Source organism: Psittacula echo (assembly GCF_963264785.1).
Source record: "Psittacula echo genome assembly, chromosome: 6".
Classification (NCBI taxonomy): Eukaryota; Metazoa; Chordata; class Aves; order Psittaciformes; family Psittacidae; genus Psittacula; species Psittacula echo.
Genome location: NC_137743.1, coordinates 9,116,861 through 9,136,178, shown reverse-complemented (window position 1 = coordinate 9,136,178; position 19,318 = coordinate 9,116,861). Strand labels below are relative to the sequence as shown.

At 40.7% G+C, this 19,318-nt stretch overlaps 1 protein-coding gene across 1 annotated transcript in view; it reads left to right on the top strand.

Annotated features, from left to right (window-relative positions):
* The window catches only part of TRUB1 (TruB pseudouridine synthase family member 1), a gene marked incomplete at both ends in the record, with an annotated part of 30,064 nt that extends 14,051 nt beyond the window's left edge, over positions 1 to 16,013 (top strand). The window contains 5 exons of the mRNA XM_080621027.1: positions 8,057 to 8,138; positions 11,806 to 11,878; positions 13,139 to 13,278; positions 14,398 to 14,454; positions 15,799 to 16,013. Of these exons, the coding sequence (XP_080477153.1) occupies positions 8,057 to 8,138; positions 11,806 to 11,878; positions 13,139 to 13,278; positions 14,398 to 14,454; positions 15,799 to 16,013 (567 nt within the window). The remainder of the gene's footprint in view (positions 1 to 8,056; positions 8,139 to 11,805; positions 11,879 to 13,138; positions 13,279 to 14,397; positions 14,455 to 15,798) is intronic.
* Between the last annotated feature and the right edge of the window lie 3,305 nt (positions 16,014 to 19,318).

Sequence of the window (19,318 nt, the reverse complement as noted above, 5' to 3'; positions counted from 1 at the left end):
TGGAAGCCTGCTCTGAGGTCTCCACGCAGCCTTCTCTTCTCCAGGCTGGACAGCCCCAACTTTCTCAGCCTATCTTCGTACGGGTGGTGCTCCAGTCCCCTGATCATCCTCGTGGCCTCCTCTGGACTTTTTCCAACAGCTCCATGTCCTTTTTATGTTGAGGACACCAGAACTGCACACAATACTCCAAGTGAGGTCTCACAAGAGCAGAGTAGAGGGGCAGGATCACCTCCTTTGACCTGCTGGTCACACTCCTTTTGATGCAGCCCAGGATACGGTTGGCTTTCTGGGCTGCGAGCGCACACTGAAGCCGGCTCATGTTCATTTTTTCATCAACCAACACCCCCAAGTCCTTCTCTGCAGGGCTGCTCTGAATCTCTTCTCTGCCCAACCTGTAGCTGTGCCTGGGATTGCTGCGACCCAGGTGTAGGACCTTGCACTTGGCATGGTTAAACTTCATAAGGTTGGCATCAGCCCACCTCACAAGCGTGTTGAGGTCCCTCTGGATGGCATCCCTTCTTTGATTACTTGTTAACTGCACAAGATCTGATACATTTTTTAACCTGTGTTTTTGGTAACAAATCATAAGAAGAGAAGACATGGATTTGAATATCTACTCTTTCCTGCCCTGCTCAGTATCCCCAAAACAAAGTCGCAGAAGAAGCAGCTGTTGAATAGTAGAGATACACTTTCCTGCAGTGGTACCATTAGTAAGCTGGCTTGACTTGCTGTGTATTGCTGGAGTCTCTTTTATGCTCACCCCAGAGGCCTAATCTATTAATAGCTCAGCTTCATGCTCTGTTAATATTCACGCTTTTTAAATTGTTGGAAATCTTGAGGAGACTGCACCTATTGTGCTGCAGAAAATCTTTCCTCCGGAAATGCAGAATATGTTAAGAGCATGCTCTAGTGTTGTTTTTTTTCCTGTTTTTCCATTCACGAGGTCAGTGTTGCCTTCATTCCTCTTGACCTTTCTATAATTGTATGTCTGTGCTACATGTATAGTTCTTGCTTGCATTCTTTAAAGAAAATATCAAGACTGCAATGTGGCAAGGCTTTTTTAGGCTTTTTTCTCTTTCTCAGTAAAAATCACAGGAAAACAAGAAACAAGTTAGCAGCTTTATACTAGCCGTTCAGCACTGGTTTCTGTTGTGTTCCTTTCTAGTAATTTGGTGATGCTTCTTAGCATTGACTTTTTATTACATCTTGACCTTAGCAATGTCTTTGAATTCACCCAAAGGCTTTCATGCATTCAATTTTATCTGTGGATTTGTATGTACCGGTAAAGTCTTATCCCTCTGGAAGGACTGTCTTAAGTCTCTGGGCAGAGAATTATGAATTTCCTTAAAACTCTGTATCAGGTAGAAGCTGAAGGTCATCCTTGTTTATTTTGTATAATCCGTGGTGTAGGTGCTAGAAGACATAATGAGGAAACAGGTATTAAAGCTGAAATTTAAGGACCAACTAGAGATACTTTGGTGAGTGGGAGAGGTTTTCACAGGCAGTAAGTGTCAGAAAGGTTTGCATAAAGAGACTGTGGGTCACAAGCAGCCACTTTTGCACATTAACCTGCATCCCTCTTGGATGTTGCAAGCTTCTATTGTGCAAGTCATGTGTGGCCATGGTGCTATATTGAGTGACCTCGTGTTCCTGTTACTGTTGGGATTGTTTCCCCTCTCATCCCATTTCCTGCCCTTCCTCTAACACCAAAATTTAAGCTTGCTACAGCTTTCAACTACACTTTTATGGCTTCTTTGAACTCCAGGTGAAGTACCTCCTATGGATTCCCCTATTGCAGGTGGATCTAGTCCTTCACATTGAAAGTCTGGTCACCCCATAGTTTGAACTTCTAAAATAAGCTGACATAAGAGGTCAAAAACTCGTGTTAGTCGCAGAGTAAAGATCAGATAGTTCTTCAGCAGTGACAGTACAATTACAGCATCCAGCAGTAAATAAAATTTAATGCAGACTTAGCACAAAGTCAGCTTTTTCTTTGAGGAGAAAAAAACTGAATGGTGGAGAAAAGAAGTTGTAATGTTTGTGTCTATGAAGAGGACACACTTGTTGTTTGATAATTTTGACTTAGCTCTATCAAAAAATATGGAACTCCTCCCTCATCCTGCAGTCTTTGTTTTGCTTCTGTGAAACCTGCTTTTAAGAGATTAGGGCTCTGTGCTTTTAGTATATTGGAATTTGTTTAGTGAGAGTGCTTTGTTTTGGAAAACAATTGAAACTATGGCAACCCTCAGGGTTGTTTTTTTTTTTCCAGCTTATTTGTCTACCTCATGTACTTCTGGTTTGGTGGGTGATTGACATACTGGAAACCACTGGTAGCTGCTAAGGTTATGCAAACCGCAAATGTAAGTTATGTAAACATTAAGTCCAGAGTACCTTCATTGTGCTTTAGAAATCATAGAATGGTTTTGGTTGGAAAGGACCTTAAGATTGTCTAGTTCCAATCCCCCTTCCATGGGCAGGGATGCCTCACACTATGCCATGTCACCCAAGGCACTATGAACTTGTCCTTGAACAGTGCCAGGGATGGAGCATTCATCACTTCTTTGGGCAAACTGTGCAAGTGCCTCACCACCCTCACATAAAGAACTTCTTCCTTATATCTCACCTGAACTTCCTCTGTTTAAGTTTAAACCCATTCTCCCTTGTCTTATCACTACAGTCCCTGATGAATAGTCCATCCCCAGCATCCTTGTAGGCCCCCTTCAGATATTGGAAGGCTGCTATGAGGTCTCCACGCAGCCTTCTCTTCTCCAGGCTGAACAGCCCCAACTTTCTCAGCCTCTCTTCATACGGGAGGTGCTCCAGTCCCCTGATCATCCTCGTGGCCCTCCTCTGGACTTGTTCCAACAGTTCCATGTCCTTTTTATCTTGAGGACACCAGAACTGCACACAATACTCCAAGTGAGGTCTCACGAGAGCAGAGTAGAGGGGCAGGATCACCTCCTTCAACCTGCTGGTCATGCTTCTCTTGATGCAGCCCAGGATACGGTTGCTTTCTGGGCTGCGAGCACACACTGAAGCCGGCTCATGTTCATTTTCTCATCGACCAACACCCCCAAGTCCTTCTCCTTGGGCTGCTCTGAATCTCTTCTCTGCCCAACCTGTAGCTGTGCCTGGGATTGCTGCGACCCAGGTGTAGGACCTTGCACTTGGCTTGGTTGAACTTCATGAGGCTGGCACTGGCCCACCTCACAAGCGTGTCAAGGTCCTTCTGCATGGCATCCCTTCCCTCCAGAGTATCAACTGAACCACACAGCTTTGTGTCATCGGTAAACACTGTGTTCAGTTGCTGCCGTGATTAGAAAATGGGTCATCCTTGGATGAACTGTTCTGAACTGCCTCTTCCAGGGAGCTTGCCTGGTAAATTGTTGCAGTGGGAGCCATCTTAAAATCTTCCTGACAGCTACCAGTGACCTTGTTTCGTAATTGCTTGTGTTTCTGTCTAGCTCTTCCAAAGTGTTGCTTCTCCATGTTTGAAAAAGCTTTTAAAACATGTTACAATTTCAGATTTCAAGTCTCTGGCTTCTTTCCAAAGAAAGCTTTGAAACATTAACAGTTAAAACTGAGAAGCTCCATTCCATGGTCTGTCTGGCATTTGCACTGATAAGTGGGGCAGACATGCCTGGCAGTCAGCCCGGGGGCTTCAGCCTCCAGTAGCCCCCCCGGTGGGTTGTGCAGTTAATAGCTATGCTGGCTATACAGCCCCTGTATTGGGAGAGGATTCTTCTTCCTTTTCCTCCTCTTCCTCCTTTAACAGTTAAGAATGTATACTGATAAAGTTTCACCTCTTTTTATGGATATGCTTTCCCTTTCTTTGTTAGTATAACGATTTATCTGAAATCGGATGTGAAATAAAAAAGCCAAATGATAGCTATTCTGTTACTAAAACATTATTTTAGACATCATATGGTTTATTATTTGTGAGATTTTTGTCTGTGTCCTGTGATTGTGACTCTAAAACAAAATTCCTCTTCCCAGGATGTCAGATTTATTAGAGGGTTGATTTGTAATTTGTTTCTTATGGGTTCCTGTAAGCCTGTTTTTTCTCTTGCTCTCATGGTGTATTTCTTTCTAGTCATGGGAATGGCAGCAAATACATGACTGCCAAAGCACTTCACTGTCTTTCTGGTCTTGTTGAAGGTTTGCATCCATCACATCCCCCAGTTTGTGTGACAGAGTTTTCGCATTATCACTGACAAGAGTGCATTGGTTTGTCACTGTAAAGTGTCGTCTTAAGGCTGTCTCATCAGTAGTGTGAATTGAAAGAGTTGCTTATACTTAAGGATTTCGAATCACTTTGCTGCCTTTTATTTCAGTTGCTGTAATGTCAAGAAAATGAGAGATACAGCCATTATAGAATCATAGAATAGTTAGGGTTGGAAAGGACCTTACAATCATCTAGTTCCAACCCCCCTGCCATGGGCAGGGACACCTCCCATTAAACATGTCACCCAACGCTCTGTCCAACCTGGCCTTGGATTCTCTAAATCCCATTCCCTAATGCAAGATAGTTTTGGGAAGGTCTGTGTGCTCTCAGGGTTGTCGTACTGTTGTACAGTTGAGGCTCTGCTTTGAGACCATGCAGCCCACCGTTAGAATTAGAAGGAAATAATATATGATGCTGCTGTGCTTGCAAGTTGTGACTGGGAATGCTTGATCTTAGCTCTTAACACACTACACTTGCACTTTGTGGAATCCCATAGGGAAGCTGAGGAGCTGCTTTTCATCTTTAAATTGTTTGGGTCCCAGTCTCTTGAGGTGAGTAGTGGGCAGGGCGTAGGAGCTATTGATTGGCAGTGTTCTCTGATGAGCCACCGATACAGGGACATTTCCTATCATAGTCTGCACTTGCTTTTCCACTGCCTGCAGCAGCTCCTACCTTGCTTTTTCTGTTTCAGGTTGAGTGGGTTGAAGGCAGCGTGGTTGTGAGCAGTTGCTGTCTGTGTTCCTGCAGTGACTTGTAATTTAAGAGCACAGGAGGAATGCCCCTAGATGTATTTTATAAAACTGGAAGAAATAAATGTTCGCCAACGTAGGTGGGAAAAGGTCACCAAAGACTTATTAAATGACTCAGAATCTATTGGGTGCTTCTGAGGGCAATGTGAGTTAGAGTCTAAAGAGACAATGCTCAATTTTGACACAAAATAAGAGGAACATTAGGTCAAGTCTGGACTCTCATTTTATCTTCTACAAGCTCCAGGTCCTGCATGCTACCGAAGGGGAAATAAACCCTATTAAGTGACTAGCAAGAATTATGATATATAACTGTAGATACCCAAGGGCAGTCCAGAGACTGATCATAAACCAGCTGTAATTCTTAATTTCCTGACCTGTTATAGCCTTCTTTGTGGATTATTGCATTGCTGGCTTGAGACTTTTGTGACTCTTTAATGGCTCCTTTAAGGAATGGGGATTTGTGACTAATTTTAAGGGACTTTTTTTTTTACAGATTGAATGTTTTTTTGCCTTTTTTGCAGGAGTCAGAGGGGAAGTCGAGTGTTTAGATTTGGATTACATTGTTCATACAGTTTGTGTTTATGTATAAACAGATGATATTATCTCTCTGTTGCTGGTGGGTCAAATATCACGTTATTGTAACAGCCAGCCTGAAGCAAGACAGCCAAAACCAGCATTAAGAGGAAGAAAGTCCTACAAAATGAAGTAGTATCATTTGGAAACATCTGAAGATGATGTGTGAGGTTTCAAACTTTCAGGTTTAAAGTTTTACTGAACTGCTAAGATGATTCATCATGCCAGAACTATAAAGATCTCACATGGCTTTATTAACCTCTAGAATAGTTGCTGAATAGTGTCTCTAGCTATGCTGTTGAATGTTAAGAACTAGATCATTAAGTGTCTCCAAAAGCAGGCAATTTTATGGTCCTAAAGCAGAGAATAATGTACTTGAACGTCTATTTAAATATATGCTATGGAGCAGCCTTCATCCGTTCTGCTTTTCACTTCTTTTCCATACCTTCCAAAAGGATGTAAACTTCAAGGATTTTACTTTTAAAATGACTAATTTTGCAGAGTTACCAGGGGAGTCAGACATCCGCAGTGTGTGTGGGAAAAGTAGCCTTCATGTGGTGGTGTGGTTTAACCCTGCAGGCAGCAAAACTCCACACAGCTATTCATTCACTGCTCCCACGTGGGATATGGGAGAGACTTGCAAAAAAGGTAAAACTCATGGGTTGGGATAAAGACAGTTTAATAGGTAAAGCAAAACAAGGAATTCATTCACCACTTCCCATGGGCAGGCAGGTGTTCAGACATCTCCAGGACAGCAGGGCTCCATCTCCTGGAATGGTTACTTGGGAAGACAAGCAACATCATTCCCAACATCCCTCTTTTCTTTCTTCCCCCAGTGTTACATGTGGAGAATGTGGGATATCTCTTGGGTCAGTTGGGATCAGCTGTCCTGCTGTGTCCCCTCCCAGCCTGCTTGCTGGTGGAGTGAGGAGCAAGAAAAGGCCTTGACTGTGTAAGTGCTGCTCAGCATGAAAACATCTCTGCGTTATCAACACCGTTTTAGCACAAATCCAAAGCACAGCCCCATACCAGCTACTATGGAGAAAATGAACTCTAACTGAGCCAAAACCAGCACACAAGCAAATAATACATTTATTTTTATATTAAAAGTCAGATTGCCTTTAGTCTGACTATTCCTGCTGCTTCCATTTAGTGGCAGTTGCTTGAGGAAATACACTGAAGTGGCAGATTGTCACATGGAACAAAATCAAGGCATGTCTTAATAGTCCAACTTTGTGTGTGTGATTTTTATGCCTAGAGTATTATTACTTGATCTTATTTGTACTTCACAAGTACATGAAAAAGGATGCATTGCATCAAAGAGTAAAATGTTACTACTTCTGCATGTTTGGATGGGTTCAGTAGAATTTAGTGAACCAGCTTCTAAAAGATGCATCCTTTTACAACTTGGTTCAAATTTGTGTTAGCTTAGTTAGGAGTAGGTTCACTGAAATCTTACTGGGAATTAGGCATGTGGAACACCTTGATTTTTCTCTCTCAGGCTATGTAAATGCTTTACTTTCAAAGCCCGTGGACTTAACGTAGGGTTGATGCAAATGTAATGGAATGGCATAGACAGTGGGTCAAACCACAGATTTTAATACCTGAAAGTATCTCCAAACTTAATCCAAACTCATGTTACAAAGTGAGTCTTCATGTGTTGGCAGCCTTGTGAAAAGACATAGGGCATTTAGTTCATGGGAAGCCTTCTGTCAGCTTCGATAGATTCTGCTGTATGACTGCAGCCTGGCAGTACTTAGAGTGAAAACGTGGAAAAGAAGGACATGAGGTGAAATGCAGTAAGGACAAGAGCTACTGGCATGGGAACAGATTAATTCTTGCAAACTGCAAACACACTGAAGAATTCTTTAGAGAAAGACCCTGAAACAGAAATATTCAGAGAACCCGTCATGAGCAGAGATGTCACTCAGTGGCATTGCACTCCTGGTGCTGGTCAGCAAGGTCCTTACTGGATGCCCGATGTTCAAAACTCTACCTTTAGGCTATTGCATATCGCTGCATTTCATGGCAGAACTGTTGTAATACTTTGCCTTGGACAGAGGTGTTTTGCTTTCACAAGTGAAGGTCTTTGTGTCTTCCTTTGTTTAAATTGTGAAGGAACAGAAAAATAGTGTGAAAGGTACTCTATGTGCCTTGCTTCAAGAGTGGTGTATGATACCCCACTGAGGCTTTGATTTTCCCACTCTATTATTTCCTTTATGGTAGTGATGTATTTATAGTAAAAATTAGATTCCATGTTGCTTCTTCCTGGGGTTTCTAAAACTGAAATCATAGGCACATGTAATGCAGGATTTACTTTTTGTTTAGTTCCATGTCTTTTCATCTTTACTTTTGCGTACTCAAAGGCACTGGATTGACTATTTAGACAGTATTCTTCCTGTCCTGACTGAAGTACTTGGTAGTTGCAGTCTTTATTAAAAAAGAAAAAAGAAAGAACCTTGAAGAACTGACTCTCCAACCTTCTTTTTCCCCTCTTTTTCCTTCCCAGAAATACACTGCCATTGGACTACTGGGCAAAGCTACTGATACATTAGATGCTACAGGAAAAGTAACTGAAGAAAAACCTTATGGTAAGCAAAAATTTATCTCTATACTTGATGTGATTTGAAGGCATAAATGGTCTCTAGCATAGAAAAGCGGAAGAGATGTTTTGCACTCTGTGAATTAAGTTTAAATGTGAAATCACACTAAGATTATTTCCTCTTCAACTTCAGTGCTCATATAATTCAGAGCAGCTTCATGCAATTATGTCCAGTGCAAGTGTTCATTTCTTCTGGAAAGAAACAAACCAGGCATTAGATTAGGAGGGAGAAAATAGAATTGGGCAGGACTGTGTCATTTGAAATCTGTGACAGGCTGACAAATGGCATGCTGTGTCCAGTAAAGTTTTCCTTTTTCAGTGTGTAGTCCATGAGTGCTCTTTTAGTAATACCATTCAAGGCCAGTGAGGGTATAAAGTACTTAGATCTTCCCTCTTGGATGCCCTTTTATCTACAGGCTGCTCAAGGTAAAATGAGGATGGCATAAACTACTCTATATGTACACTTACCAAATCGTGCTCTTGCTTGCAGTCTGTGTCCTAGCAACTTCAAGAGATGAACTTTTCTGACCCACAAAGCACAGTGCAAGAGTTTAAGGCTTCAGATCTAATCCTGACTGTGGCTTTGTTGGTGTGGCCAATTCCACAATACCCAGGGCATCTCAGAAACAGCACAGAACTAACCAGGGATCCACCAAATGTATTTACCATTAATTCCTTCACAACCTGGGGAAAAAAGTGAAAAAAGTAACTGGTTGCTTAGCAACTCTCCAGGTTCCACATTGTTTGTGGTAGCTGGTAATAGGTACATGAAGTAAATTAGCTTTTTTTTAATAGCATGATGGAAAAGGTGGCCTGGATTCCACCTCTCACACCCAAACCCTTTTCTTATGCAGTTTGTCTTTTTGCACGGGGCAAGTGAGAGGGGAAGTTCAGGAGGGGTTAAACCGAAGGAGCTCTCTTCAGTACATCCTTTCATTGCAACTAACTGTAATAAACAACAGATTTCTTTCTAAACTGCTGTCTAGGGACACTTTGAGGACTCAAATGTGACGCTTGCTTATAGTTAATATAGCAGGCAACTTTCTGCAGGCACTTTCCCTTTGTGATCCACTGGAGTAATTCAAGAAGAGTTTTATGTATCTTGCAAGCTGTTTTAGTCCTTTTCTCTGCATTAAGGCCCAATCCTGGATGCTGCTGGCACTGCCAGATTTACATTCCCTAGCAGGCGTGCACAGAAGCGCAATCCTACGTTCCCTAGCAGAAGCACAGACTGGTTTGGGTTGGAAAGCACTTTAAAGCTCATCCAGTTGCAACCGCCTGCCATGGGCAGGGACACCTTCCGCTATACCAGGTTGCTCCAAGCCCTGTCTAACCTGACCTTGAGCACTGCCGGGAATGGGGCAGCCACAGCTTCTCTGGGCATCCTGTACCAGCGCCTCAGCACCCTCACAGGGAAGAGCTTCTTCTTAATGTCTAATGTAAATCTCTCTTGTCAGTTTAAAGCCATTCCCCCCTTGTCCTGTCGCTACATCCCCTGTAAAAAGTGCCTCTCCAGAGCAATTGTATTGTGCATCACTTGTCTGTCTTGGGTTTTATTATTCTCTTTCTCTTGACTTCCATGTGTTGTTATCATATCTAACTTTATATCAGTTACTAAACTGTTCTTATCTCAACCCGCGGGTTTTACCTTTCTTCCAATTCTCCCCGTCCCACCAAGATGTGTGTGGTGTGTGTGAATACTTAGTTGCTGACCCATGAGTCCAGACTGATGCCTGAGATAGATACACAGTTTAGACATAGTGAAACTGTGACAAGACTAGTAGAGCATTCTTTATGACTGAGAGCTGGATGAAAGCTCCACCAGCTTGTGTGTTATTCTAAGAGAGGGCAAGAATCCAATACAGTCCATTAACAGAAAGGCAGTGCATGACAAAAAATAAAGAGAAAAGCATGTGGTTTTAGGTTTTCAGAATGTACTGCCCAGCTTGTGCCACAGTGTATTGCAGAACACAAATATGATTTATTCTAGATCTTAGCAAACTCATCTGTAAATATTTATTTTGATAACACACCACACCACTTTGTTTGTTAATGGCTTAATCCATCATTCCTTACATGGTGCTTTGGTTTTATTCCTAAGATAGAGCTTGCCTATAGCATGAGTGATTACCTCGGAGGCTTGATGTAACCCCTCAAGCAGGGGAATATGAGATCAGAGCAGGAACTAAACTCAGATATCTCGTTAAATGCCCTAGCCACAAATGGAGTTCATGGGGTGAAAACTGAAAGAGAACCCCAAGTGATGCTTATGCTTAGATCTTAAATACTAAATCCAGCCTGAAGCAACCTGGGGCTCACGAGGAGGCTGATGGGATCACCAGCATACAGCTGGGTCATGCTAACTTTTTGACATGTAGTTTTGTTGTGATGTGTTGCTAAACTAGAATAATACAATCAGAATAACCATGTAAGAAGCTCTTCAGAAGATCCAGGCTTGCTATAGAACTGATTTTGTTGTTCCTACCTCATATTCTGATGTGCATTGGTATCTCCCAGCATCCACAACTGACTTTTGTGCCTGCAACCTTGCTGTTAATGACACTTCTTGAGTCAGCAGCTGGGGCTTAGGCACAGCATCAGCTCCTGACACTGCAAAGCGTGCTTTGCAAAAGTGAGGTACCACATTGCCATCTTCCAGTGCTGTTGTGGAAAGAAACCTCTTCTTTTTTACTTACAGCAGGAAGTATGTCTGTTTTATAAGGTTTGCAAGTAAAGGTCTTTTCCCAAACAACAAAGACTCAATAAATTTGGTTGGTTTTTGTTCCGGGATGCTCTTGGCTTAGTAAGGTTTTGAGTTTAACTTGTGAGTAACAGGACTAGTCAAGTCCCAGAGAGTAGAAATCCACAGAAGTGCATTATAATTACAGATCTTACATTTGTATTCTATAAACAAATTAGGTATGAATGTCATATCTATTGAATAGCATTTCAAAGGACCAATGCAATCACCTACATAGGTTATAACCTAATAAAAGTGGGACAGATGTATATGTGTACTCTTAAAAGAGAGTAGATTGCCTAAAGCAGCTATCTTTCTTTTGCAGGATTTCTTCAGTAAAATTGCCTTACTTAATATATAACAATACCGTGGTGTGCAGTTGCAGGTTAGTTGTTTGATACAGAAATTTGATGTTTTGTTCCAGTGCAGTCTTTTTCTTCACTAGCAAATACCCCCACAATGCTTTTGTTCTCTAATAATCCATTATATTTTTCACTGCAATTAGGTACTTGTAAAGAGAAGTTGCCAAGGTTAGATGAGTGTTTTATTCTTTTCGGTCCTTTAATGAAAATGAGAATTGAGCAGATTTTGTAGTTTTTGCATAGGTCCCAAAAAAAACGAATTTGCAGGCCCAAGAGAGAGAAATTGCGAAAGAAAATGGTGTACAGTGGGATTTATGCCCTTCTGAATGTGTCCAGGCTGTCTTAATCACCTTGGACAATTTGTTCCACTCTTTGTGATAATTCACACTCCTACCTACATTCTGGTTTTTAGCTCTTTTCTTTGGTGTTTTTCACCCAGTCTAAATTCAGATGAGACGAATTCTTCTTTGTAACTGTTTGCAGAACATGACTGATGCTGTTAAAACGCCATATGAATAATCAGTGCTAACATACTTACTATCTTCTTTCTACAGGCCAGATAACAAAAGGAGATCTTGAAAATGTGCTACAGAAGTTCACAGGGGACATAATGCAGGTTCCTCCACTGTAAGTTCCACAATATTAAGACACTCTTGGCAGTTCTGTTCAGCTGTTGGGGCTTGCCAATACAAGTCAGTTCTCTTAGCAATAAAAAGACACATTTTGGCAGGAGGATAGAGGCAGGGCAGTTTTAGAAGTTTGATGTTTGCAACTACAGGTCATGCTCATTTGAACATTGAGCACAAATGGTGACCTGGAGCCTATGGCTTTTTTGGGTAACTGTAAAGTAACAAAGTGTTAAACAGCTTTGTCTTAAACAGCTTTACAGGCCTTAGTGGCTTCTATTGTGTCTTCCAGTTAGAAGGCGAAGCTCCAAGTGTTAAATGTTAGTTATGGGTAAGGGCATGCATCTGTGTGGAAGTGCCCTAAATGATTTTGAATTAGTTTTCTGAATGAGTGATTAGTGACTGAGCTTCAGTAGCTTAGCAAATTTCTTCTAGTCAGGTGAGCCATAGTAGCCGGCAGTGTGCAAACACTTAGCTTGTGACAGATGGCTTTTATGGTGATTTAAACTAACATGCTTTCCTTTGCATTTGCAATGGGTCAGTTACTGTGGTTCCAGCGTGAGCCCTGAAAGGTCTGTAATTCAGTAGGTGTTCTGCTTCATGTTCTGCTTCATTATCCTCTGCTAATTTGAGCAAGATCTTTGTGATTTTTTTTCTTATGGTCATCTTTCTGTCAAGACCAAAGTTGGAGCTTGGGATAAAGTTTCACGTAATCAGTGAATTTCTGTTGGTTTTGTTGTTCTGTAGTGGTCCCCTAAACACTTTAGAGCAAGGCTACATAACTTGGGAGCTGCTGTTGTGAAGACGCTGTTGTGAAAGGAGTAAAGATGCGAAGCAGAATTTTAGGAGTTATCTAAGCAGTTCCTTGTGCTAAGCTCAGCATAACACTGAAACAGAGTACACCCTGCAGACTACCGATAGACTGCGTGTTAAAGACAGTTGCAAGAGTTGTACCCCTTCTAGAAACCCTTTGTTTTCATAAACTACAAGTTTAGTGATGGAACTTTTCTAAATCTGTACAGCAAGAGGTAAATTCAGGACTGTCTCTTGGTTTATAGTTTATGTAGCTACTGGCAAATGGGATGATTCTGTGTCCAAGAGATTTCAGAAGCATTTGCTAGGGTTTTTTTTGTGAGCACTTGGAGAGGATTAGAAGGGTAAAATGTGTGCTACTGTAGTAGAATATTAACAGGATCTAGAGAATGGGAAGCTTGTTCTATTACAACCATATGACATGCATTTTCATGCTTTATCTGATCAGCTATTCTGCTTTGAAGAAGGATGGAGAAAGGCTATCAACTCTGATGAAGAGAGGAGAAGCAGTCGAAGCAAAGCCTGCTCGGCCAGTAAGAGTGTACAGCCTCTCTCTCCAACAGTTCCAGCCACCGCTGTTCACACTGGGTAAAGGCCAAAGATTATTACATAGAGTGATGCCCCCAACTTGTTAGTGTTTATTTACACTCAGAAAGGGACTGAGAGAGTGAAATGGGTTTCATTTTGCTCAGCTGTTTAATTTGGTGTGAGCCCATGTGCAGAGACTTTCACTTTCCAGCAAAAGCATTGTATTTTGGGTTTAAGTTAAGCTGATTATATGTAATCTTTCTGTGAGGAATTCTGAGAGGCTGGTCAGGGATTATTTGCATCTGTCCATGATTTTGCAGCCTCCAGCTCATTCCTCATTTCTCAGGTCTGCTTACTTCAGTTTGCCCATTCTTTCACACAGATGCCCAGACCTGCTGGCATCTCTCCCAGGGCACAGCAATGACCAATATCTTTCTTGGTTGAAGAGGCAGGATCTTATCCTTCCTTCTGTCATATATGAAGAAACTTGGGTAGTACATTTAGAAGCACATTAATAAATAAACCAAAAGACTGTTGTAAATGTTTGATGTGCTGTAAGGTCAAGATAATGTCTTGCACTGATCACCCGCCTGGTTGATCTGATTGAGTCCTCTGATGGACTGGATGTTATATGATGAGCAGGTATGAGTGACAGCACTCAGTGCTGTGTTACTTCAGCCCTCACTTTATGGTTGGGTGACTAGCAGCTGGTCTCTGACAGGGAGAAGGGAAGGGCTGAGAGAGCAGGGAAAGTTAAAGGTGAATTTAAAATTTTACTGGAGCTGCCTGTGTGCAGTATCTTAGAAGAACTGATAGTTTAGTCTGTGCTTGAAATAACTTGATTTCACCATTAGAAATATGAAACAACCTTCAGAACCCTTTAAATTAAATAGGAATGAAGCATTTGTTAACATACCACAGCAAGTACTTAACTTCCAGTGAGGTAGTTCAGTTGCTATTGTATTTGCTTTCCCTCCTGTCTAGCTTAGCAATCTCACCCACACATATGTTACAGGATGAATAATTGATGTTGCATCCTATAAATATTTTATCACTGGGTTGTTTGCTTAGTGCATTTTTACATTTATGTGGGGGCATGGTTTCTATGTAAAGTAGATTTTTTTCACATTGTTTTTCACATTGCACTGGCAATTTACCAGGTCACTGTTAACATTCCAGATGTTGAATGTGGCGGTGGCTTTTATGTCAGGAGCCTGGTCAGTGACATTGGCAAAGGTAGGCATGAAAAAACCCCATGAAGGGAACATTTAAGGAACGAATGTGTCTGTTTATGGAAGCATTTTGTCATTTTGTCTTATCTCCAGTAACTAGACCTGTGTGTTATTTTGCAAAATTGTAGTGCTATCACTTGTTTTTATATACACAGGTATTTTCCTTGGGAATGAAAGCTAAATAATTGCCAGAGGACTTTGGGGGCTGGAGCAAGCAATAGCACTGAGCAAGATAATACAAGGCAGGGTGGGGATCTTTTCTTTTCCTCCTCCGTATGTTAAAGCTAACTCAGATTAAGGATGAGAAGAAGAAAGATACTGTCTTTTTAAACATTATTCATCACATTTTGAAAACAGATTGCACAGAACATTACCATGCACATAATAAACCGTATCTGCTGGAAAGCCTCTACATTTGGGGTGATTTTTCTAGTGTTTTCTTTCTCCTTTACCTGGACTGTGAATGGTTTTGCTTTCCCACAGGGTTATTTGTCTTGTGCTCTATATCTATCAAACTGCATGATGGAGAACAGATAATCCATTTCAGGGATTTTTTTTAATGATACATTTGCAGATCAGAATGCGAGTGATGTGGGATAACCCTCTGAATTTCAATGTTGTTGTTTGTGCTTAGGCAAGTCAAAGATTCTGTTATTGCTTTCTGAGCATACTGGCTTATGTTCAGCTTTTTAATGACAAACCAAGATAAAGTCTGTTCTCGGCTGGTTTCTTTTCAAACATTTAAAAAGCAATATAAATCTTCCTGCATCAGGAAGGGTGGGAGAGAATATTGTAGTGTACCTATGCGCTTGCAAGTCAACTCTGGTTGCTGTTACATTTTGTAGCTCCTCATTATGTAATTGTGGCCTCCTGGTACTTATTTTGCATAGCAGAGCATTTGTTTATATATTTTATTTTTCCTTATCTTAGTTTATGTTACCCTGGTAGGCAACACAGGATGAAAACGTCAAAAATCCTTCCTGAAGGCAAGAAGTGCTAAAGCCTCAAAGGCTGTGGAAAAAGAGTACATGGTCTTCCAAGTCACTTGTGAATACAGAATGTTCTGTTTACATAATTATTTCATCTCTTTTCATTCTGACTTAAGTCTGGAAAACCTTTTGACAACTTTTGTCAGATTTTGAACTCTACTACGCTGGAGATCTATGGAAATCAAAGGAATTTCTTGGCTCAAATTTAAGAAGGTGTAAAGAAGAGCTAAATCTTCATGAACTTCCTTCTCAAAGTAGAATAATGTAAAAGGCTGCATGTAAAAATATGTTTTAACTGAGTTGCAGGTAGTTAAACTTGAGCCATGAACTTCTAAATCCTTTTTTCTCCTTTACTGTAGAACTCTCTACCTGTGCCACTATGCAAGAGCTAACCCGAACCAAACATGGGCCATTTACTCTGGAGGAGCATGCCCTTCATGAAGATAAATGGACAATTGATGAAATTGCACGATCCTTAGAGCACTGCACATCTCTTCTCCCAGGAGAGCCATCTCATAAAAAATTGAAGACAGAGCATCCTGGTGAAACTGCTGTGAGCTGTGAGGATAAGTGATAAGTTAGGTCAAGGAAAAAGACTGAATGATTGAGACATTCTAAGATTGGATTGGGATTGTCTTGCCTCCTGTGTGTATCTGCAAGTCTGTACTGGGGGGGTGACAAACAGCAGCACAAGAAAAATGGTTCTTTTGTTTTCTGGGCTGAGAACATGCACTGAAAATATCCAGCTCTTGCTGTTTCCTCATCTGTTTATTTTCCTTCTTGCACTCTGTAAATGGATCTGCCACTGATGTCAAATCTTCATAAAGTTTTAAAGAACTTGTAGGGTGAAATATACCTGTTGTTGCTAATTCCTCAATAAAAATATAAACATTAAGGTTTGATAAATGTGCTTCCCAAACAATCATCTTTTTTTCTTTATAGCTGGTAATCAAATCCTGAAATACCATGGTGACAAGACTGTGAGAGCCTGAAGGTACAAGAATGTGGTGTAGCAATTTGCTTTCTTGAAATCTTATTTCAGGATCTGTCTGTTTTACTGTAGATTTTCCTTTGCAGATTGTTCTTTCAGTCAAATGTTATCCAGACTGCATTAGATGGTAATATTTTACGTTGCCTGAACTGTCAGTGCATAGTATCAAGTATAAAGAATCCCTGAAGATAACTGTTTGATAACAAGTGTTCCAAAGAGCGTGGTCATCATTACAGGTGTACGTATCTTATTCTGGTACAACATCCCAGTTCACCATCCATAATTTGAAGTACAGTGAACTGTTATGCTGTTCGTAGGGCTAAGGGAATTAACTTTTGCCATCTCTGAATTGCTTGAGCTGTCTGCTGTGGATTGGGTAGAAGGTTGATGTGCTTCCAGGCTTTGACTGTTATTGTACAGTACAACCTGTACTAGTTGTACAGGCAAGAAGGATACACCATCAAGGATCATTGCTGGAGCTGTTTTAATTCACTGGAGCAGTGAGGGCCTGTTCCACAGTTCATGTAGTCAATGGAATTTGATTGAACAGATTATTTCTTACCACTGCTTCCCTTGATTTTCAAAATGTCTAAAATACAGTGGTTTGAGAATGCTAAAAAAGCACTCTAGTTTGTTTCCATGTGTGTAATGGACTATCCTAGAAGGATTTCACTATGTATCCCCATACAACTTAGTAGCTGGTCTGTTTTGTCATAATGGGGAACACAAGGAATGGTTTAACCATGTGAGTGATACCTGTGAGGAACTCCTGCTTTTGAAGTTGTCTCTGAAGCATCACTGAAGAGCAGTGGACTGGCTGCTGTTACAGTCCTGTGCTGCTGCAGGCCAAGTGTCCTGCTGTGGCTTTGAACAACTGCTACACCTTAGGGTTTGGTTTTAGAGTACAGGAACTTGACTCTGAGTAACTGAATGCTGTAAAGCCAAGAGTTTGTGCTTAGATTAGGGTGTATCTGTTAGAGAGAGACACGAACATTTGATTTAATGACTCTGTCTTAATGGACTTGTTAATATCTATGGTAAGGTATCTTGATAGCTAATTTCTTCTGTTGCTTAAAAGAAGGTGTATTTTATTCCTAACTTGACTTAAATCTCTACATGCTGCATTTTATGTCTCTGTCTGCACATTACAAAAAGGTATTGTGTGATATGATCAAGTTCCAACCTTACTTTAAATCTAAGATATGAAATAAATACCCTGAAGTTTCTCATTGCAAGGTACCTTTCCAGACATCTATAGGGACTTTTTTGTTTTTCATATAGTAAGAAACGGAAGTCTATGCAAGATTAATGAAGCTTTTGTTTAGAGGAAGAGTTTGTGCTTCTTTGTTCAGTACACAGGCATTTTCCTTCTTTTGTGTATTACTATAAAAAATTTAAGGGAAATGTTGAAAATATCACGAGCAAATTGAAATGTTAGAGCACAGTGGCAGCAACATATTGAATGTACAATGTAGGTGAAATAACCATTGTAAGAAATTTTGATTTCAGAGATGGGAGAAAAGCATTGTGTTCTGTAGGAGAACAGGGGGAGATTTCAGCTGTTTCTTTTCAGGATGGGTTTTTTTGTTCTTTGGATAGAAACAGAGAAGAAAGAGCTTATTTCCTAAGGAAATCAAATAAAGCGGAAAATTTCATTTTCCAGTATACTTACCTTGAATGATCAAAGACTTTGATTGAAATACAGCTTCTCTTATTGTCTAACTCTGTATTTTTCCAAGACTAATGTACGTTATCCCAGAGGTTTTCTAGATTAAGTGCTCATTTTATATATTTTTCTTTCTCTTTCTTCTTTTTTTTAAAAATAGATATAATTCTGTTAGTCTGTTTTATCTACAGGGGGGTGTTTCTTTAAAAATTAGTGCAATTGAGAAATCTTTCTATTAATAGGGTACATTTGTATACAGTGTTATAAGTGTCTAGCACATTTTTTATCTCAGCTGTTTGTTTAATGCTCACCATGGTTTTCTTGTTATTCCATGTAAGACCCTCTGATATTTTTGTTTCGGAAGGAGAATGATATTTTTATCAGCTTTTAGGTTAGCTTGCAACTGGCCTGTTATAATTACTGCTAACAAATCTGTGATCCTGAGAAGACAGGATCTCTTCCATAGTGCAGTCACTCGAGAGAAATGAAGGCACAAGTAAAAGAAAGCATCCTTGTCACATCAGCAAGTTCTAGTTTAGGCTGAACTCCTAATCCACATGGAAAGCATAGGGAGACAAGGAATGCAGTTGTACATGTTCAGGAATCTGCATATAGTGTGTAGATAGTGTTTCTAAAGCCTGGAGATACCTTTCAATTTATGAATGTGATTTTCTCCAAGGCTTTCATTCCTGTGTAGCAAGTCAGGAGGCTTTCACCAGCTCTAGGTTGACTTCTTGTCCTGGGGTTCCTCTCATCTTCCCCAGGGCTAGGTTCTTCAGAAATAAAGGCAGAACTTCTTTATCTTCAGTTAATGCCAAACTTTCCCCCACATAGCTTGTATTGAACTACAGAAGTTATTTCACTTACAAGTTGGATGGCAAGTATGTTTGGTTGTACTTGTAAATGGCTGGATAGCACAAAACTGTGGCAGGCAGCAGACAGGTGTCCTTAGCAAACACAGTTAAAGTCATGAACAAATCACACAATAACAGCTTGTTTTACACCCATTGATGGATGTCAGCCCCCTTCCAGCCCTGAGCAGTTGAACTGAATTTTCAAACATGTCAGACTCCTCTGGCTGCTTCCCAGTGTCTTTCCTAGGTCCTTGGCCTCACTTGCATGATCTTTCCTCTGTACCCTTGTACTTTAATGGGTCTCTGCCTCTTGAGCCATTAGTCCCAATGAATAGTAACCAGGAAGCCACTGGAAAATCTAGGAATAG